The sequence below is a fragment of the Manis javanica genome, chromosome 15, assembly GCF_040802235.1.
Source record: "Manis javanica isolate MJ-LG chromosome 15, MJ_LKY, whole genome shotgun sequence".
NCBI classification, from domain to species: domain Eukaryota; kingdom Metazoa; phylum Chordata; class Mammalia; order Pholidota; family Manidae; genus Manis; species Manis javanica.
Genome location: NC_133170.1, coordinates 6,377,163 through 6,400,328, shown reverse-complemented (window position 1 = coordinate 6,400,328; position 23,166 = coordinate 6,377,163). Strand labels below are relative to the sequence as shown.

The window sequence follows — 23,166 nt, the reverse complement described above, 5'->3', positions numbered from 1 at the left end:
GCTTCCTGACTGAGTTAGCAAAGGGATGGGGGTGCATTCCAGATACCTGTGGCATTGCACATACCTCCTTGCCCTGTGAAGCTGTGAATTACAGGAGGGTAAGGCTTATGTCTTGTTTGTCCTCCTGTCCCCAGTAGTTAGCAGGGTACCTGGCACTTTTAATTAAAGAATTACCAGTATATTTTCAGTAGGGATAAAAAAGAAAAAAGAATGGAACAAAATAGAAGCCTGATAGCTTTTGGGACTTCCCTTGCAGTTGATCATTAGATGTTCTCAAAGTTTATAGAACAGTGTGAACTTTGGAGGCATAAAGATGAGAACTATTAAATAGTTCTTTAATGGTCATAAGCACTTAAATGAACTTTTTAGAAAATGATTCATTGTCAAAACAGCAATAGTGATTAATATCAAATGAAATGTCAAATGGATGAAATGTGAACACAGGGTATGGAATCCAGAATACAAATTACAATCATTGTAAAGGGTGAAGAATAATGTTTGGGATTAAAATCACCTGCAGTAAGTGCTATACCATGTCAAATGTCAGGCATCATCTTGTCATGACTGATACTGTTACCAGCTCTACTGAGTAAGAGCTTCATGTTTGATGTACCAGGCCATACACTTATGAACAAGGAAGTACTGTACTAATTTGCAAAAGAGTTGTTATTTCGTGAGATTTTAACCAAAATGGTCTGTTTTAATTGGGAATTCTGAAAAGTAGCAGAGAGATTGGGTACTAATGCAAATGTAGGTGCTGAGAAAGTAAGCTAGGATGAGCAAGTGCTGGGTGGTCATAAATCAAAAATCAGGCAGTGGTGAAGGCAGATAAAAGCAGACAGGGTAGGCATAGAAGTAGGCAAGATATACGGGCCTAAGGAAGCTGGAGGGAGGAGAAACCGAGAATCTGGTCCCCTGTCCTCTAGCCGGGCATCATATAACATTGAGTATTAAACAAGAAATAAAAGCAAATAGTTATATAGCACTCAACATGTGCCAGTATGTTCACTAGAATTAGGCCCTAATCCTGGCAACAGCCTTACAAGAGGGGTGCTACTCTGAAGTCTATGAATCCTCATTTGCAGATGAGGAAATTCAAGTACAGGGAAAGCAAGTTAATCACCCAGGTAGTAAATGGCAAAGCCAAAATTTGAACCTTGGCAAATGATAGTTACATGAATGAGGTGCCCTAAAGAACGTTTAAATTGCTATAAAGTAGTGTAGTGCTTAATAATATACAATAACTGGGGCAGTTGTTACGGGAAGAGCCAAATGTCATGCTTCTGGGGGGCGTGGGGGGTCAGGGAAAGCTGCTCATGTGTGCACAGGAGCTGCCCTCTGGTTACAGGTGATCACATCAAGGTAACCTAGCAGTTATCAGGTGCACCTGTACAATAATGTATTTGGAAATCATTGTGGTATATTCATTCATGTCAGAGCTTCAAACTGTTACAAATCTTAGGGTCTGGCAAGAAATATGACTGCTTCCAAACTCAGCCCTTATCCCATTTGCATAGGTGGGCAGCTTGTCAGGGACAGTTCTCTGCACTGGCACAGTAGTAACACAGGGTGTTTTGATCCATCTAAAGCACACTTTCTCCTGCTTGGTTATGCTTAGCAGAAAAAGCAGGAACCAAGAAATGGGTGTCGTTATGAATTGGAAACAATTTATCAAACGAAGCATAGCAGGCTGTGATCCTCCTCCAACTGAAGTTGGTGTCAACTAGAACCACCCTTTGCAAGTAGGCAGAAAGAAACACATGCAATTGGTTGTGGTTTCTCTTTACACCCACCTTCCGCTCTACTCATGGCTGCAGACACAGAATAATTTTTGTGCTTTAAATAGCAAGAGCTTTCTGTAATCTTGACCAGCATTCTTAGTTGAATACAGGCAAAAGGGGAACCTCCAGCAGTGCAAAGGCGGTGGGGTGGGAGAGTTGCCCCCCGTTCCCCTTCCAGCCCAAGGGGATTCTGGAGGAAGTTCATCTCTGCCTAAAATAACACATGCCAAGGAACCAATCCAGAATTTATCATGGGACGTGCACTTCCGGTACTTCTATTCAGGGATTCATGGCTTCTAACAAATAGGCACCCTGGAAGTGGGGAGTAGGGATTCAGACCCCGGAAGCCCACATTTAAATTGTAGTGGTGTATGTAGCCTGCAACGTAACAAGCTGTGTTCATGGGCCTCATCTGTGGGCTCCCACTCAGAGCTGGAATTTTGACAAGTTTAATGAGATGTGTTTCAGTTCATCAAACAGAATTCTCACTTTTAAGGGACCACAAATGGTAGCATTCTATGGGAGTTTCATTGTTATACTTTTCATACCTTTTGGGCAGCAAAAATTATGGAGCATGTTTCAGGGAAATGAGATGGTCCTATTTTGAAAACAAATTATTTTTGTGTTTGTAGAGGCTGATTTTTAAAAATCTCTTTTATCTTTTATCTCATAGCATGCATTTTACTTAAGAAAAACAGAATAGTAATAATTGACTTTTTTACACATTTGTGTTCATCCAGTTATGTGACCCAAAAAAATACTGAGTATCTATAGTTACGTACCTTTAAGGCTTATTTTGAGTTCATTTGCTTTTCGACCTTAGAGACCTCAAGTAATCTCCTTTTCCTGACAGTATAACTTTCTGTAACTTTAGGTAGCATCAGATGACAAGTCTAAAGCATTGACAGCCTATAGTGTATTTTGGTGATTAGTAAATGCAAATAAAATTACAGATTATCATAAACGGAAACTTTCAGTCAATTGCTAGGTATTTTGGCTGCTGCTGTTTTTATCAAGACAATCATCTAGATAGTTCCACAATCCAGATGTTTAGAAATCTGGCTTGTGAGGAAAATAGGGTGCAAGTTTTTTCCTAGGTATTTAGAATTTGTATATAAATAACCTTGAATATTAAAAAAATTTAGATAAGAATGGAAAATTTGGAATTGTTTATAGATTGGGCTCTAAAACAGCTATGTATCTCCTTATTGTTGGAATTTAGAAAATGCCTCTCATGAATAGAAGCTAAGAATGCAGGAAACTGAAGAGAAACTTGCTAAGGTCTCTAGAATTCATTTAATCAACAAAAACTTATTGAGCATCTACTATATGGCATATGCTGTTCCTTCCTTGGATATAACAACAAAGGTCACTGCTTTCCCTGAGTTTACTTTTAAGCAGGGGAGACCGACAGTAAACAAAATGCAAAATTAATAGGGCAGCTTTTATTATAAACACTTTTATTGAAGTATAATTGACATAATAATTATTAGTTTCAGGTATACAACCTAATGGCTCAACATTTGTATACACTGCGAAATGAACCACAATAAATCTAGTTACCATCTGTCACCACACAAAGTTATAAAAGATTTTTCTTGTGATGGGAACTTTTAAGGTTCACTTTCTTAGCATCTTTCAAGTTTGCAATACAATATTATTAACTACAGTCACCATGTTGTACCTCGTATCTCCATGGCTTATTTTATAACTGGACCTTTGTACTCTTGACCCCCTCGCTTGTTTTGCCCTCCCTGCGACTGTCCTCCTCTCGGACAATCCTAATATTGTCTCTGTGTCTGTGAGTTTTGTTTTTCTCAGTTTATTTTGTTTTTTAGATTGCATATGTAAGCAAAAAGACATACAATATTTGCCTTTCTCTCACTTATTTATGTTAGCTTAATACCCTCAAAGTCCATCCATGTTGTCACAAATGGCAAGATTTCATTCTTTTTAAGGCTGAGTAATATTTCATTGTATGTATACATAACACATTTTTACCCATTCACCCATCAGTGGACACTTAGGTTGTATCTATAACTTGGCTATTGTAAATAATGCTGCGTTGAACTTAGGGGTGCATGTGTCTTTTTGAATTAGTGTTCTCACTCTCTCCAGATAAATATTCAGAGGTGGAACTGCTGGATCAGAGGGCAGATCTATTTTCAATTTTTTGAGGAACCTCCATACTGTTTTCCATAGTGGCTGCACCAATTTACATTGACACCAACAGTGCATAAGGGTTCCCTTTCCCCACATCCTCGCCAACACTTATTTCTCGTCCTTTTGATAGTAGCCATTCTGATTGTTGTGAGGTGTTGCATTTCCCTGATGACGAGTGGTGTGGAGTATCTTTTCATGTGCCTGTTGGCCGTCTGTATGTCTTCTTTGAAAAAATGTCGTGTCAGATCTTCTTTCCATTATTTAGTCAGAACGTTTTTTCCTTAGTGAGTTGCACGACTTCTTTATGTATTTTAAATATGAACCCTTTATTGGCTATATGATTTGCAAATAACTTACCCCATTCAGTAGGTTGCCTTCTGATTTTGTTGATGTTCTTTGCTGTGTGGAAGCCATTTGGTTGATGTCATCCCTTTGGTTTATTTTTGCTTTTATTGCCATTGCCTTTGGACTTAGATACAAAAAAAAACCCACCAAAAAACACTAAGACCAAGGAGCTTATTGTGTATTTTTTTCTAGGAGTTTTATGGTTTCTAGTCTTACATTCAAATTTTCCATCCATTTTGAGTTAATTTTGGGGTGTGGTGTAAGATAGAGGTCCAGTTTCATTCTTTTGCATGGGACTCATCCAGTTTTCCCAGCATCATTTATTGAAGAAACTGTCCTTAATCTCCATTGTATATATTCTTGGCTCCTTTGTCATAAATTAATTGGATTTATTTCTGGCCTCTTGATTCTGTTCCTATATCTGCTTTTTATTGCACAGTTTCTATTCTATAGGTTTGTAATATAGTTTGAATTCAGGGAGCATGATACCCCAGCCTTTGTTTTTCTTTCTCAAGATTGCTGTGGCTGTTGAGAATCTTTTGTGTTTCCACACAGATTTTAGGATTGTTCTAATTCTGTGAAAAATGCCATTGAAATTTTAATAGATTGCATTGAATCTCTAGGTTGCTTTGGGTAATACAGACATTTTAACAATATTTTTCAGTCCATGAGCATTTGTTTCATCTTCAGTTTCTTTCATCAATGTCTTACTTTCATCTCCTTAGTTAGATTTACTCCTAGATATTTCATTTTTTTTTGATACAATTGTAAATGGGAATGTCTTCTTAATTTCTCTTTGTGATAGTTGGTAGTGTATAAAAATGCAACAGGTTTTTGTATATTGATTTTGTATCCAACATTACTGAATTCGTTTGTTCTAATAGTTTTTGGTGGAGCGTGTAGAGATGTTTACATGTAAAATCATGTTGTCTGCAAATAGTGACAGTTTTACTTCTCCTTTTCTGATTTGAATGTATTTTATTTCTTTTTCCTACCTTATTGCTCTGGCCAGGACTTCAAATAGTATGTTCAATAAACATGGCAAGAATGGGCATCCTTTCTTGTACCTGATCTCAGAGGGAAAGCTTCTAGCTTTTCACCATTGATATGATGTTAACTGTGGGCTTGTCATATACAGCTTATATTGAGGCGCATTCCATGTATACCCACTTTGTTGAGTATTTTTTATCATAAATGGATGTTGAATTTGGTCAAATGCTTTTTCTGTACCCACAGAGATGATAAGTTTTTTATCCATTGTTTTGTTAATGTGGAGCATCATATTGATTGATTTGCAGATGTTTAACCATCCTTGCATCCCTGAAATAAATCCCACTTGATCATGGTATATGATCCTTTTAATGCATTCTTGATTTTGGTTGGCTAATATTTTTGTTGTGGATTTTTACATCAATATGCATCAGGACCATTGACCTGTAATTTTGTTTTTTTTGTAGAACCCTTGTTTGGTTTTGGTGTTAGGGTAATATAAAATGAGTTTGTAAATGTTCCTTTCTCTTCAATTTTTTGTGGAGAGTTTGAGAAGAATAGGTGTTAACTTTTTTAAATGTGTACTAGAATTCACCATTGACGCTATCTCATCCTAGACTTCTGTTTTTTGGGATTTTTTTTAATTATTGGTCATTCTCATTATTAATTGGTCTGTTAAGATTTCATATTTCTTCATAATTCAGTCTTGGAAGATTGAATATTTCCAGTATCTGTTTCTTCTAGGTTGTCAAATTTGTTTGCATATAATTTTTTATAGTAGGCTCTTATGATCCTTTGTATTTCTTTGGTATCAGTTGTAACTTTTCTTTCATTCTGGTTTTATTTCTTTGAGCCTTCTCTCTTTTATTCCTACTGACTTTAACTAAAGGCTTGCCAATTTTGTTTATCCTTTCAAAGAACCAGCACCTAGTTTCACTGATCTTTCCTATTGTCTTTTTTGTCTCTATTTTATTTATTTCCCCTCTGGTCTTTATTATTTTCCTCCTTCTAATTCTGGACTTTGACTATCCTTTTTTTCCTACTTACTTTAGGTACAGAGGTAAATTTGAGATTAAATTTGGATTAGTTTGAGATTTTTCTCATTTCTTGGGGTAAGCCTGTATTACTGTAATCTTCCCTCTTAGACTGTTTTTACTGCAACCTGTGGGTTTTGGTGTATTGTATTTCCACTTCATTTGTGTGAAGGTTTTTTTTTCCCTTTAATTTCTTCATTGACCTGTTGGTTCTTGAGTGACATATTGTTTAATCTCAACATTTATGAATTTTCCAGTTTTCTTCTTGTAATTGATTTCTAGTTTGATGCTTTTGTGGTATGAGAAGATGCATGATATGATTTAAGTTTTCTTAAATTTGTTAAGATGTTTTCTGACCTAATTTATGGGGCATCCTGGAGAATGTTCCATATGCAGTTGAGAAGAATATGTATTGTGCTGTATTCAGATGGAATGTTCTGTATATGTGTATTAAGTTTATCTGGCTTAACGTCATTTAAGGTTGATGTATGTTTATTGATTTTCTGGCTGGATGAATTATCCATTGATATAAATTAGGTATTTAAGTCCACTACTATTGATCAATGGAGCAAAATAGAGAGCCCAGATATAAACCCATGCGTATATGGTCAATTAATATGCAATAAAGGAGGCATGAATATACAGTGGAGAAAAGACAGTCTCTTCAACAACTGGTGTTGGCAAAACTGGACAACTACATATAAGAAAATGAAACTGAATTATTATCTAAATCCATACACAAAAGTAAACTTGAAAAGTATGAAAGACCTGAATGTAAGTCATGAAACCATAAAACTCTTAAAAGAAAACATAGGTAAAAATCTCTTGAACGTAAGTATGAGCAGTTTTTTCCTGGACATATCTCCTTGGGCAGGGGAAACAAAATAAAAAATGAACAAATGGGACTACATCAAACTAAAAAGCTTCTGTAGAGCTGCATGTGTTCAGTCACATTGCATTGACTGTGCATATTCTTTAACACACATAGGACTATGTCTGCACATTAGATTCCTAGAAGTAGAATTCCTACATCCGAGGACATTTCTTAAACTATCATATTTTCTTTTCTAAGATCTTTCATGGTTTATTATATTTCCTGGAAATGTTGTTATTGATTTCTAAGTTTGGGAAACTGAGATGTTTTCTAAAGTAAATTTCCTGGCTGTGAACTTGTTGCCCTTGGCAAAAGAGTTGTAAACTATGAGTTTTATAACCTTAATCACTCTATTTTTTAAAATAGATCTCTCAATCTGGGCATGTTAGGTGGCACATAGGAGATATTGCCCTTATCTGGAATCTGTGGGACAAGTGGGGAGAAAGATTGTTGAATATGTCTTATAATAGATGGAATATTTTCCAGTAGGGAAACCTGGCAGATATCACCTTACTTAGAGACCAAGGTTAACACCTCATGTGATAATCACATTGATATTGTGCAATGATGTTACTCATTGAGCTGGGTACATCCCTTCTGTGATGTTCTACCGTCAAGCCTATAAACCCAGTCTAATTATGAGGAAACATCAGAGAAACCCAGTTCGAGGGACACTCTACAAAATATCTGACTGGTACTTTTCGAAGGTGCCAAGGTCGTGCAAGACAAGCAGAGACTGGGCAGCTCTCGCAGGCCAGAGCGCGGTAGGGCGGCATGTGAACTGAGCGCAACGCGGTACCTCGGATCGGATCCTGTAGCAGAAGAAGGATGTTAGTGGGGAGGTTGGTGACATCTGAATGAAATCTGTGGCTTAGTATTGTATCAATATGAAATTCTTAGTTTTGATAAATGTACCATGGTGTTAAAAGATTCTAACATTAGGAAAACCCTGGGTGCCGGGTTTTTTGATAAATATGCCATGGTTATATGAGATGCTAGTTTTAGGAACTTGGGTGCAGCTCTTCTATAAATCCAAAATTATTTCAAAGTAAACCTTGTTTTTTTAAGGTATCTCTTTACTTCTGGACAATGTATTCCAAAAAGATTGTCTCCCCTCTAAAACTGCTTCTGTCCTCTCAAATCTAAAAGATCTTTTGTCCCAAGGGGTGGATTCCATCAAGATCTTTTGTGCTGGATGGAGATTTAGTGCATGAGGGAGAAATGTTTAGGATATCACTGGGGAGGCAGTGTGGACATGGCAGTAAACAGTGCCATAAGGATGCAATCTGAGGTCATGGATATTGTGGCAAGTGATCAGGTGTGAAGAGTCAGACAACTAAGTGGACTTTGTTTTGGAATGGATGACCAGAGAGTAAATTCAACCCTTAAGATGTGAAAGTTCCATTCAAGAATGATTTAGCAAAACATAACAGTTCAGTACAAAATCTGCAAATGGGAGACAAAGTCACCCTAACCAGTCAAGGGGATCATCTGCTACAAGTGTCATGCAAAACAAGACAGGTAAATAAATAAATGAAAGTTAAACCATAGAGGCAACCTCTCCCGTCGGAACAGGGAGCCTTTTGCAGTCTAAGACAAGGCTGGATTAATTTAAACTATGTACGTCTAGACATTCCCTACAGGAGGTAGGACCCAGTGAGCATAAGTAAGTAACCCAAAAAGAGAAGAACGTGAAATGGTTAGGACCTGTGGCTAAAAAGGTTATCAATCTCCAAGAGGAGACAGTGTTAAAATAGGACCCCACTCCCTACCCTAACATAATGCAACTAGTTCTTTGTGCCCGGAAGGATGTTTCATCATTCCTACTGGTTTTTCTTGATAAACTGGACTCTAAAAGCCTTTATAGTCAATATAAAATTTTTTGAATGAGTGGACCATCTGGTTGCAATTTTGGTTTCAAATCCCTGTTATGCAACTTGCACCCAAATAAGGATTACCTCCAAATGTGAGCAGGCCAAGTCAGCAGTAAACAAGCAAGAAATTTTGCTCTGTATTGCTGGCTTCCAAGATGTTAGAAGATGAAGTGTTTAGAGAAATGATGCTTCTTTTAGGCAAACTTCCTCTACCGTGATGTGCTTGACCTAGACCACTGTACAGCAGACCTTTCCTGTAAAGGGCTGGCTAGTAAATGGTTTTGGCTTTGTAACCACATACGGTCTCTGTCGCACATTTGCTGTTCCTTTTTTTTGAATATTTTACAAGTGTGTTTTTTGGGTCTTTCACTGTATTTTCATGCTTTCGATTCTTGGCAGAAGCTTGGAGACTGGTTTTAAGCAATGATCTGAAGTGAAGCTCTGGCTGTGTCTTTATTGCCACTGGCAAAAGATTTGTAATAGTGACTTTAATGGATTTTTAAGAGAATGGATGTAGTTCTTCTCTTACTGCTACCGTTTTGGTGCATTCATGAGAGATACTCTAATAAATATGACCCTTCAATATGCAACAGTGGTGATCCAGTTTTTCAAGATTCAATTCAATTTGTTTTCTCCTGTGGCCTATTAGCTGCCCCTTTTTTATAGTTTTGTTGTTACCAATCATCTCTAAAGCTACATTGTTTCTTTCAGTGACTCATTTCACATGACAGTTTCTGCCTGTGGTTTGTAGTTGGGCTGTGGCTTCTCACTGCTTCTGCCCCAAGGCCATCCTGCAGGAGACCCCAGCAGGTGGCCTTTAGGATACGAAGTCACTTTTGGGGATCACTGTGGCACAAACATCCTAATGCTCCTAAGACCCTAAGTGGTTGAATGGTAGACTGTGAATTTTAGAGATAACCTTCACCTACTTCACATGGTTTCTCTGAGGAGGTAGATAAGCTTACATATTTAAAAATTTGAGCCTTTATTTCTTCTGTTTACAATTTCAGTAATATGCTTTTAAGTAACCTTCTATAAGTCTTGCATCTCAAACCTCCATTATATTTGGCTAAACACATGCCTAATCCCACTGGCAGCCCATTTTAGCAGAAGAGTGTCCCATAGAAACCCATTTAATTTGTTTTAAAACTGGTTCTCTCATAACTTCTCAGACAATACTTGCAACTGTTACTTTGTTATAAAATTTGTTTTACCAAGATAAATTTTAACAGGAGCACAGAAAATCAAGCACAGTGTGCTTTTTAATCAATACAGTTTAATAATTATTTGAAATAAAAGGGAATTTTTTTACCCTGTAGAAAGTTAATTGGGATTCATTAGCTTTTCTTGATTTGAATAATTAAGGCTTTTTATCTCTAATAGGTTTTTTTTTTTTTTTAGATACTTGGATTCTGTGGAAATGAAACTCTTGTTTTTAACCAATCCTAGATTCTTATATGACATATCTGGCAGGATTTTATTTTCTCATAAGCAGGGTCCAGTCTATTCCTAATATCACAATGTCAACTAGAAGAAAGAGAAATTTAATATGACTTTGAAGAGAACACATTGGCATAGGATTTCTTTAGAAGTCTCCTAAATTCAACATTTTACTTCTTTTATTGAACAAAAAAATTGATCTATTCTCCTTCATTTCTGTCTCATGATGTGTTTCAGTGTTTTAAAGAATACTTGAGGATTTTGAGTTGTAAATAAATAAGACAGTATTATCTGTGTATAATCTCACCTTTTTTTTTTTTTTCTCCTAAGAAAACCTGGGTCCTGCTAGCTTATATATGTTGAGTTGGAGCCTGAGTGAGCTGGTAGTGTGAAGGGTGTGTGTGTTTGTTCATTTTCCTCAAGCCATGCTTCTGTAGGTCTGTAGGTCAGCTGTCGTGTCAATGCTTTTCCCTGGTTCTTTTGAGTCGCTCAGTGACAGGTGACTGACAGGATACTGGAAAGGAACACTTTGAGCAGGTTAGTGCAGGGCCCTCCGGTCCTCTCCGTCACCTGCACCAGAGCAGCTGCGTGCTGCCCTTTCCGTGGCCCTGCAGGAAAGAGGAGCAGGTGCCCGCGGTAGCATCCTCTGCCAGCATGCATTATACGGCTTCTCGAGCACGTGGAATGAGATCTTTCCCAGGGAAACTCTTCGTCGAGGCCAGACGCATGGGGAGACTGTTCCTATGCTTAGTCTTGCAGTGGTGGTCGTTTTTGTTGAGTGGGTTCAGAAGGATGGCAGTCATGAGACCTCGCCACGCTCTGCCTCCGCATTCACCTGGGCCTTCTTTTGAACTCTTGCAGGCAGCAGTACCTGTCCAAAGGTCACTTTTGTCCCGCCTTGTTTGACAAGCAGCACAACCACACTGCTTGATGAGAATGTATCTGAAGAAGAGGCTCAGGGAATAAATGGAAATACTCCAGCAAAACGCGCGGCTGCCAATCCGAAGCCACAAGGTATGTGAGAGGGGTTTTTGGTCAGGTCAGGGGCTTTGTTCGTTGATGAAGGAAGGGCCAGGCAGAAGAATGACCACTAAAAATGATTTTAAAGTTAAAGTGGGAGGAATTGGGTGTCAGTCTGTGACTCTTTTCAGGCAGAGTTGGGTATTTGCTCTGCTCCCAAAACTCTCCTTATGCGTTTTTATGTTATGGTCCTTTCACAGGGCTGAGACCGTTCACATAGCCCCAGGGGACTGTGAGCGCTTCAGGGGTTATGCTTGACCTTGCTCGGGCCCTGACTCACTCTTTGCCTAAGAAATGTGTGACAGATGAATGAGTGTTTGGAAGTGCTGTCAAGCAGCCATTATGACTTGCTGAATGTCAGAGGATCTGTGAAATAGAGAATTCTGAAACAGTGCTTAATCTACTTGGTAAATATGCAGTTTTATATATTATATATAAACTGGAGCTTGAAAAGGTGTCTTAGTAAAGTTATCCACAGACATTAGAAGTAAAGATTCCTTGAATTCAGGGATTGAACCACCAAGAAGGGGAAAAATCATTATAATGTCAGCAATCTTTGAATGTTTTGTTCAACAACTTTTTTTTTGAACTATCGATATACAATCTTACGTTGGTTTCAAATGTACAACACAGTGGTTACCCACATTATGAAATCCTTACCTGAACTAGTGCAATTACTGCCTGTTGACATAGAAAGATGTTACAGAATCATTGACTATATTCTCCATGATGTACTACCACAGTGACTGTTTTTTTTTTTTTTTACAAATAAATATCAATTAATTTTGAGAAGCACAAAATTATAATTTTGATTACAGAGCACAAGGCCTATTGAAATGTAACAAAACTAAGTTCTACTATGATTTAATGTGTAGTGTCTCCCTAATAGATTTTTACTTATACCAAATGCTGAATATTCAGCCAAGAAGCAATACTGGACAATTTCAAAATACTAGGCATATTTCAAAAATATGGAAAAATCAATCTCTAGTCAGTTTATTTTGTATTAACTTTGGTTTCTTTCCTGTTCTTGCAAAGAAAAAAGTGCTCTAGACAATGTAGTATAAAAGAACTGGTGTTGCTCTCTAAACTCCTTAGGTTTTAAGGATTTCTGAAAGAGACGTTTTAAAGGGGTTTAAAATGGAATCTTTGAAATTATGGGATATTTTTCTTTTTTGTTCTCACTACTAGCTGTATTGGTGGTGGGATGGGACATGGCTACCAAGCAAGGTCAAATCATTGGTGATCCAAATGAATAGCCCATTCATGAGTTTATAACCTTTTCTTTTGACCATACTCCTCCCTGTAATACTGATATACTATGAACATAGCAAATTTTTGGATCATGGTTTAAATCATTTTATTTGCAAAATACAAAGCTCCATCTTGCTTATTAGACCTGAGCTGACAAAAGATCAAATAGGGTAAGAATATAACAAATGAATACAATTCAACTTTATGTAATTTGCCCAGATCAAAAGCAAGAGTTTCATTATTTATAACACCTTTTGGGGGGGGGGGTTTGGGAGAAGATGCATTGCATTACTTCATTGTTTTTCAAAGTTCATTGAGTTAAGTCACAGCAGCTCCTTTCTGAGCTGCCCTGTGCCACAGCGATCACACTCCTTAGGGGGACAGCACCGATGTGGCTTCTGCTCTTTGTAGTCGTATCACAGTCAATATGTTGCCATTTTTAATATAATTAATTAATATATGGCTAGCTATATATAAAAATATCCAATTGGTGTCTACTCCCTATCTTGAGTATAGGTTAATTATATACAATTTTACATAAAAATAGGGAGTATTTCCAGATACTAAATGAACCACATAGAGTACTTTATACTGCCCCCCCCCCACCCCCGACAATATTCTCACTTGTTGTCTGGCCCATTTCTGTTCCCTCCCCCCACCTCAAAATAAATTTTAATCCCACCCTCACCCCTAATAGTTCCTATTTCTCCATTCCTACTTTATTTAGTCTCATTCTTTACAGTCCGACCTCCTATCCATTTCACTCATCCGCGTTGGTTTTTCCCTGCCTCCGGCCTGTGGCATGGCAGGCCTTCACTGAAACTTGCTGAATGAATCCCTGCTTCATGTGACACATTTCCTCTCCGCTGTCTTCGCCGTTCTTTGTTTAAAACTTAGAATGGGCACCGTATATACAAACCAGCATCCTGGAAATTAGGCTACATCTTGATGGTGTCATCAGCCGCCACATAGATTGGGCACTGTTTGCTGACGGATAATAAGTATTCCCCAACCTCTAGAGGAGAGAAAGTACTTTTAATTTCTCCAAACTCTTGAGAGCATGTGGGTGACTGAGGCCAAGAAAGGGGGGGGTGCTGATGGGACTCCCCACACAGAAGGAGGGGTTATCACACTGACACCTTCTTTCCCATGTCACCGCAAATCCCTTACAAATCATGGTGCAGCTGCTGAGGTGTCACAATCCATTATATAATTTTTATTTAACTGAAGAGACAGTTTTGTGTCTGGCCCATCTGTGTTCCTCCGTGTTCCACCTCCCCTGCTGACATGGATACGGCCTGAGGACCACCTAAAAGGAGCTTATAATCCAATCTTGTGTGTTTCTTATGTGGCATACTAATACTAGCATAGCTACAATTTATTTGGGTGATTTTTAAAAGGAGAGACAATATTGGGTACCTTTATTATTATTTAGTATTGTGTCTGGAACAACATCAGGTTTATGTTTTTGTGTTTATTAATTACCAATAAGTAAATAAGTCTTGGGGATGTAAAGTATGGTGACTAGAGTCAGTTATATTGTACTATATATTTGAAATCTGCTAAGAGTTGATCTTAAAAGTTCTCATCACAAAAAAATGTGTAACTGTGTGGTGATGGGCACTAACTAGACTTAATTGTGGAGATGATTTCTTAATGTATATAAGTATCAATTCATTAATCATGTTACATACCTGAAACTAATATCATATCATATATCAATTTAAAAATTTACCAATAAGTAAATATTTTTGAAGAGTTATGGTTTTTAAAAGGATAAAAGAGCTAAATTATAGATTAGATAAGCCTATATTTGAATCAGAATTGGAGCCTGTAGCTTTTGAAATGGATTCCTTCAATAGGAGTTCTACCTCAGCCTTAGGAAATCCCTAAGACCTTGGAGAGCAAATCACTTCACACCCTTCCTACCAGTCAAATAAATTACTGAGCAACTTCCAACATAAGTCTCTCTACTTGTTCACCACTTTAAATATTGGCCTATTTCCTGCCATGCTAGCCATAACTCAAAGCAACTTCCTTAGCAGTTAAAGCTAATAGTTCTTTTTCTCTTAGGAGCTTTGATCTAACATTCTCCATACTTAATTATTTTGGTAAAGCCCACATAGTATCACTTTCTCAATCATTAAACTTTAATTAAAAGCTTCATGAACTTTGAGAGCCATGTTGCTGTTTGAATAATTTCATTGACTTCTAACATAATTTCATTGACTTCTAACATAAACCACTCTGTGTAATGTTCCATTCAAGTGTAATGTTATAATTTATAATGCATTAATATATGGCTAGCTATTATTTCTCGTAGTAAATAAAAAGGGTAATCAAAATCTGGTAATGCCCAAACGTACACTGGAAAGTAGTTTCTCTTTTCATTCTCAATAATTATTTTGTATACTTGGACATTTTTGAATAATTAAATTGTTTTCTTGATATTTACTGTCTGTAAAATTGGCTGTAATAGAACTAATTTTACTTAGTGTCAACTAATCATCTCAAATTCAGCACGTCCGTAACTGGATTACCTTTCTTCTCTCCAAAAATTTCTTCACCTGTTGCATCAGTTGATGAAGATCCCATCCTTCCAGTTGTTCAGGCCAAAGGTCTCAAAGAGTTTTCCTCAACTCCTCTCACCTCCCATTTAATTTGTTAGGAAGACTGCTTTTAAAATGTACCTGAAACCTATTTCTTACTTCCTCCTAAGCACCATTATCTCTTGCCTGTATTTCTTGAATAACCTCCAACTCTACTGGCCGCTTCCACCTGCTCCCCTGCTGCATAACCCAGCAGCCAGGGCAATGCTGCTGGAATTTAAGTTCTATCACGTCCCCCTCTGCCCAGAACTCTGCAGTGAGGGCTCATTTCACTCCCAGTCAAGGCCCTCCCGGGGCACTGCAGGACCCACATTACCAGGCCTTCAGCGCCTGCTCTTGCCTGCTCGCTCCTGTGGCCGCAGTGACACTGGCTTCCGCTGGCCTCTAGCTTTCCCTCTACCTGGTGGAGTGCTGTTCCCCAGATAACTCGCCTACTTCTTCAAGTCCTGTTCAAGTCTCTACTCAGAGGCCCACTTTGAACATCCACCTTGATATCCCGACCTGCCTTTTCCCCGTCCCTACAACCCCAGAGCCCCTCCCGCTCCCCCTTAGCGCTTGCCACCTTCTGATGAATGGTTTCTTGCTATGTTTTTTTGTTTCTTACCTTACCTTTTGTTCATTGATATGATCAAGTGCATAAGGCTCGGTAGGTATTCAATAAATATTTGTCAAATTAGTGAAAAAGTAAAAATAAAAATTTAAAAGCTGTGTCTAGATTAGTAAGAATTTATCTAGGGGGTGTATTTTGGAAATGTCGAGTTCTTAATGGTTGTGTTAATTTATACTCCTTTTGAACATGTGTGAGGGTTCACATTATTTCATCTCCTCACCGACACTTGGTATTGTGAGACTTAAAATTTTTGGTTCACCTGATAGGGTTGAAGTGGTATCACATAGTTGATTTAATTTGTATTTCCCTGATTATTAATTAAGTTGAACACTGTTTTTCCCTTTTACATCCTTTGGACTCTCAGGGAAGAAGGGTAAGATGATTTTAGCTGTCATGAACCAGGTGTACTGGTAGGACCACCTCGGAGGTGTCCACAGAGCATTGGGAACACCGACCTCTGTGGTGTGTAAGAAGGATGAGAAATGGTGAGAGGGAGAGAGGGAAATCGTTTTCATTTGTCAGTTAAGTGAAACCGTACCAAAGTTCACACTACTTTCCTCTGACACAGTGTTTCTGACACTAGCCATTAATGTACCATCTTGAGATTTTTGTCATATACATGTAACACTTGAGCTTTTATTTAAAACGTGTGTATTTACTGGTTTACTGTACATTTGTATTGTCTCTCTTGCTGAATAGAGGCCCTCTCTGTGCTTCTGAAATAACCATGTACCTAATACCCACCATATCAACATCATTAAACTGTTTCCCCACTAGAATATGAGCTCCTTGTTGACACATTAATTAGTGCCCTCATGTATCCCACAGATTTACTGAGGACTCTGAGGGTGGATATTGGGAGTACAGTTTTGATTGAAAAACATTCCCTATCTTCACAAAATTGCAGACTTGTGGAAGAGAAAACCTTACATGTATAATGTATTTAATATTTTATTTGTTGATCTATTATTTTAATACTACTTACTGCTACTTAATAATGATATAATAATTTATTGTAAGTCCTTTGGAAGAAAAGTAGTACACAGTGTGGAAACAGTTGATGAATAGACATATTGACATGGGAAAAGCCAGTGGAGTTATTGCTGAGAAGCTGGCTGACACATCTTGTTTCATTTGAGCCATTCAAGCATCTAACAGTGTCTGGCACATAATAAAGAGTGTTGACTGGGTAAATCCTAGGTTAGATGGGTAAGTCATTTCATAACATCTTTATACACAGAATTCTAAAGAACATACTCACTCCTTCAAATATTCTAGTTTGGAATATTGAAATTATTCCTAATGTGAAAACTATTTTTTTGGTGGGATATTGTCTTATTTTACTATTTTGGTATACTATATAGGAAAATTTTCCTTAAAATTAACAAATAACTCATGTAGAGGCTCCTTCCTTCCCAGTGGATACTGTCTTTAAGCATTGCCCCTAAGCGTGTCTCAGAATGCATTTTCATAGTAAACACGTCATTTTGTCCTCGGGATTTCCTTCTTGTTTCCGTTGAAAGAGAATGAGGTGTATCCATTGGTGCATCTGTAGCTCACTGCGAGATATACACACACACACACCTATGCATATATATGCATATGTTTGTAAGAACTGGTAACGGGCACAAAATGACGAAATCTAGGCCAGTGAGCATCAGGCGACTGTCAGCCCGCTGAGTTTATAGAAGAGATGAGATTACTGAAAACGAGGGTGACTGGAGGAAAATGGGGCATGTAATTAGGAGACATGATTCTCCACCCTTATTCCAGAAGTTAGGAGATGGATTTAAAAAAAACACAAAGATGATTTTATTTGATTTAAAACCAGTTATAGAAAAACACATACATGTTATGTAATCTTTTACCCAAAATATTAATCTAAGGGAAAAATGATAACTGTTTTTCAAACTTGAAGTAATTCCTATGCTCATTCAACATGACATGTTATATTCTCTCATCTACAGAATTCCTCATCTGTTAGGGAAATTCTGTAGTATTTCAGGAAATGGTCTGCTCCTATTTATTGAGCGAAGAATTTACTAGGAAGCAAATAATTTGTGGTCTGTTAATGCACACCAACTGTGAATGTAACAGACAATAATAACAATAGAGCCTCTGCAACCCGTTTTTGCTGGATTAAGGGGCAAGGAGCAGGGCCGATGACAACAGGAGCTAGAGGCAGGGGGCCAGGCGTGCAGTCAGATGGCCCTCGCTACCCCAGGCACATCACTTAACCTCTGTAAGCCTCCATAGTCGTTAGAGGTGAATAATGGAACCTACCTCTGGACCGTAAAAATTTCCATTAAGACCAAATGAGATGAGGTACTTTTGTTATATGGGAAGATGTTACAGTGACACAACATCTCGTTACTGTTGTTTGTTATTGCTTTGCTGCTGGCTTTTGTGTCTATCTGCTCTGGATTCGGGAATATTCATTGTCGCTCTATTCTTAGAAAAACTGTTTTGTAGTAAGCAATGTATCCTTAGGGATTTCAAGGTGAAGCACTTAATTTTCTCTGTTTAGGCAAATAACTGCTATGCTACCTCTAATAGAAATTGGAAGCCCATAGCCATCTGTAGATGCCTAGATGTTTAATAAAATCACATTTAAAATGACCTAAAATTAAAAGGACCACTTGCATCTTAGAGATGAAATTTCCCCAGGGTGCAGAGCAGATGTTCAGAGTAGATGGAGGTCCTTGGTTAAGGCTCTGTACAAATCTGACAGACCCCTTGGCAAAAGATGATAATGCTCAAGATTTCTACACCCAGGACACCACAATATTCTTTTTTTGTTAAAGAATAAATATCAGTGAGATACTGAATTCTATTAATTCTTTTTCTACAGTGCCTCCAAAGCCATTACATCTGCAGAATTTACCTGCGTCCAATATACACCAAACCCCCAGGTATAAAGCTTTATCTAGTGCAAAACCAAGGATGGAGGAAGTTAAGCCTGACTCTGCTTCTTGTGTCTCAAAAGAAAAACCCAGTAAGGTATCAGACCTCATCAGTCGCTTTGAAGGAGGCAGGTAAGAACTAAGCACAATGGAAGAAGGCAGAGGGGAGAGGAAAGCTGGTGTTTAAAAATCGCGATAGCCATAGATTTTTCTAACTAAAAAAACAGTATATTCCATTGGGTTTGGCAAGCCTTTAGAAAGAGTAGATTTTTAAAAATACTTAATGTTGCCCTAATACGAACTGTCGCTTGCTCTGCGTTACCTGTGTGCAGCGCCGGGCCCCCAGCTTACCCTCTGCCCTGTGTGCCGTGTAGAGCTGTCGGCCGCTTATTCCTGGTTCCTCCCCTGCGGTGTGTGTCTCTCCGTGAGCTGCTCCTGGGGGGCCTTCTGTTGGTTGCTTGATATCTGAGTTGGAGAGGCCGGAGGTTGTCAATCACTGTGCGTTTCATTGACTTCTAACATAACTCCTGTGGGCCTCCCATTTCTGTGGCCTTCTCCTCTTTCTGATCCACATTGTCTGACGTGGGTCTTCTGTATCCACTCAGTTCATTTCCCCGCCCTGCCTCATACCCTTCCTTGTACTGAACTAGGTTTTGTGAGGAGATATCGCTGATAGCAAAGTCCAGACTAAATTTCCATTTTGTGTTTATTAGATATGATTTTATATTCTGTAGTCGTAATGTTTCAAAAAAGGTAGGTGAATGGTATTTATTTCTCACTTAAAAATGAAAACAGACTCATACAAGTTGCTTTCCTCAATTGTTTTTTCTTAGAATTCCTATCCCTGACTTGGAATTTTTTTAAATTATCAGCAGGATTTTTTTTATCTGTCTGTATTTCATTGAACAATATATATAACTTCACTTTCATCCTTTAGGTCACATAGTTCTATTCACTCCAGTGTAGTATTCAAGAATGGTATCCCATTCAGTAATTTCATTATTTGCAGGATTTATTGTCATTTATGTAACAGATCACAGCTTGGAAATACTTTAAAAATTCTCTAGATGTAATGAACGAGTACAAAACTACCATCTCCCTCATTTAAAATGAGGCTATATTTAGTAACAAGTTCTGGAGCAAAGTAGTTCAGAAGCCTGTCTTTTTTATCCCTAATCAATTGTGGGAACTTAAATCATAAACCTCAGCATTTCTCCCTCTGAAGTATGATTTTTAATACCTTTGCTGTCTTCAGTTATACTAATCGTTACTAGAATGATTCAACTGCACTTAATAGCTTTTAGTTTCTCAGGGCAAATTTACCCAGCAGCACAGACAGTGACCCCACATTTGGGGATTCCCAAGGTCATGTCCAGTGACTGCAGGTGATAAGGAGGGTCCGGAGCCCTGACTCCTAACTGCCTGCGCATGTGTCCCCAGATGTGGGGGCAGCTTTGGGAAGCCGCGGATGGGTCCTCATATTCCGAAAGACTAATCATCTGAACCTCACCCTTTGGTAGCACTGCTTGCTTTTTTTTTCCATACACAAAATGTACATAGTTTTTCTACCTATTAATACCAGTTCTCTTTTACTTGTTCAGACTTCACAGATCCCAAGTCATTTTTTGCTGCAAATCTTGAAGGTTGGATCAAAGGAGAGACGGGCTGTAGTGTACAACATTTTAAGCAAACTTGTTCCAAGTGCAGATAGGATCGTAATTGGAGCATTTGGGCAAATCTGGTGAAGAGGCGTGACCTGTGGCAGAATCCACTGCCAATGGGAAAAACAACTCTTGCTCGAAGTGAGGGCCTCCCAGTAGGAACTGGCCCTAAAAGTGTCTCCTGGTGTTGCAGCGGGGCTCTGGGCCTTCGCCGGGATGGGTGTGCCTCCTGTTGAGGGGTGTCCGTGTGCCTGCAGGGCGGCGTTGGCCTGTCATCCCACCTTCTACAGCTAAAACGGCACTTGTGGGTAGGAAGGCTGGGCAGGCTCTGACCGAGCACAGGCACTGAGAGGAGGAGTTGGGTCCTAGACCGGGTCCACTGTTAAGACCTTATCCACGTATCATAATTTTGCTCTTTGCCATAATCCAAGGAACATTGTTTCATTAGGACGAATGATTTGGGGGATGTACTTGAAGCAAGTAAATTCTGTTTATTTACTTGTTACAGTGATTTCTTTATTTGAGAGTAAGAGAAATCAGCCTTTTTAACATATGAAACCTCCAGATTCTAGAAAGAAAGAATATTTTCCCACAAAACTGAACGCTTTCCTTTCCCAAGGACACCATTAAGCCAGCTTTCCCTCGCCGCCCTCCCCCCGTCTGGCACCCACAGAGCCGCAGGGGTCTGCCGTGGACTGGTTCAAGCTCTGACTTTACTCTCTGCTGTCCCACCCCTTCCCTACCGGACCCGCATGCATGGCCCCTGGATGCCACTTGTTCCAGGGAATTCCCGCCTCCTTTACAACAGTCCTGTCTAACACTCCTAACCAAGCCTTAAGTCTGGCTCAGAAGATCCTGCCACTGGCTTCCTGGACACTGATGTGGGCAGGAAAGGGGGACAGTGTGATTTGAATCTCCCTGGTCTGCTTGGGAAATTACCTAAGCTGAGGGCGTACTCTCTTCGAAAGCAAATGTCAGCGGTGGTGTGAGTGCCACTTAATCATATTGACAGCCGCCAGCTTCTCTCCACCAGTTTTTTCCTCTCCTTCCTGTGCTGCTGAGCGTACGCGCCTTTTCCCTCCCCGAGTGTCCTGAGCCACCGTCCTGTACGGATGAGCAGCGTCTGGGAGGAGTGGTGGGGAGGGAGGCAGCAGCATGCATCCCAGCCCCTCAAGACCCTGAGGACTGCCTGGACTGTCCTAGGCCGGGCTTCTAGAACCATTAGAGGAAAGATGCTCTTCACTAAACATCCCTTTTCAGATGGAACCACCTTGTCTTTATTCTAGAACGTTTCCATGCCAGTGTTTTCACACTTCTTTGTATTTTATCTTGTAGCGCATTATCAAATTACAGTGATTTGAAGAAAGAGTGTGCTATGAACCTGAATGCTCCTTGGACCCCGGGAAGGCATGGATTGGTGACCACGCCTCAGCAGAAAACCCCCTCCCAGGGCCCCAACCAGAGGCAGGGAGATGAGACGGAGCCGCAGGGTGTGCAGACGGGGGTGGCCAACGGTGTGACGGCGGCAGCGCAGAACCAGATGGAAGACGAGGACGGTAACGCAGCCCCTTGGAGCCCAGATACTCCTCCTGAAGGCTTGCTCAGCGCAGACTTAGTGAATGGAGACAGATCCGTGACTGCCCCCGGCCCTGCGTGGCCCGCAGCGAGCGACGGTGCTGGAAGCGCCAGGGACGGTAGCTGGAGGACTGCAGGTCCGGGCGCAGCACCCCCCCTGGAGGAAGGAGGGGCAGACACAGAAGCCAAGGCACAGGAGGGGGAAAACGGAGAAAGCCCTCTCGACCCGGACCAGCTGGACCAGCACCAGGAGCTGAAGGTAAAGGGTGAGCCTGGCCGCCGAGTAGCAGGACCCACGGCCTGGTCTGCTGCTGCATGAAAACTCCTTCATAGCGCCCCTGAAATGAATGGGTCAGATCACCCACCCTGCAGTCCTTATGCTCCGGCTGCTAATGGGTGCTTCCCCTACTCTTCCCCTACTCCCCTACTCTCTGCAGAGCTGGTGCTACGAGGAGATCTCTCACTTCTTCTTCTTGTATAATTTCTGTTGATCACTGTTGTGATGTCCAGAGACAGAACAGTGTGAAGACTTTGATATAGGAAAACCACATGCATATTGTTTTTGCTTTCATATTTAAAAAAGTCCTTTGTTGCTCTAGCTGAAAGGGCTGCATCCCTAATGTTTATGAGCTAAACAAGAGAAAGTGGGGTAATCTTCACTATTCAGGCACTAATCTAGTCAGAGAAGTAGATCTGGATGACTAGCAAATGAATATGGAAACATTTCTAGGCTTCTTTTTTTTTTTTTAAGTTTTCTAATTAATACATAATTTTATAATAAACAACTTAATCTCAGACTTCAAAGGCTCTTTAAAAACCATCTTAGTTCAGCAATTCATTATAGAAGTAGAAAGAGTTGCAGAAAGCTGAAGCGATTTTCCAGGGTCACAGTAATAGCTTGGACCCCTTGTGCCCTTACTTCCAGGTCCGTCTGTGTCCTGATGTAAGAGTTCACAAACTTAAATGCCTAAATGTAGAAGCTGTCAGTGATTAGCAACCATGAGTAATATACTCGAGACAGGTGAGACTGTGG

At 39.5% G+C, this 23,166-nt stretch overlaps 1 protein-coding gene across 9 annotated transcripts in view; it reads left to right on the top strand.

Annotated features, from left to right (window-relative positions):
• FGD4 (FYVE, RhoGEF and PH domain containing 4) overlaps positions 1-23,166 on the top strand; it is a 179,641-nt gene that overhangs the window by 101,521 nt on the left and 54,954 nt on the right. For 8 of the 9 annotated variants that reach the window (XM_073223336.1, XM_073223334.1, XM_073223335.1 and 5 more), the window contains 3 exons: positions 11,363-11,515; positions 18,846-19,029; positions 21,894-22,392. In XM_073223336.1, the coding sequence (XP_073079437.1) occupies positions 11,363-11,515; positions 18,846-19,029; positions 21,894-22,392 (836 nt within the window). The remainder of the gene's footprint in view (positions 1-11,362; positions 11,516-18,845; positions 19,030-21,893; positions 22,393-23,166) is intronic. The other variant, XM_073223342.1, reaches the window with a different exon arrangement.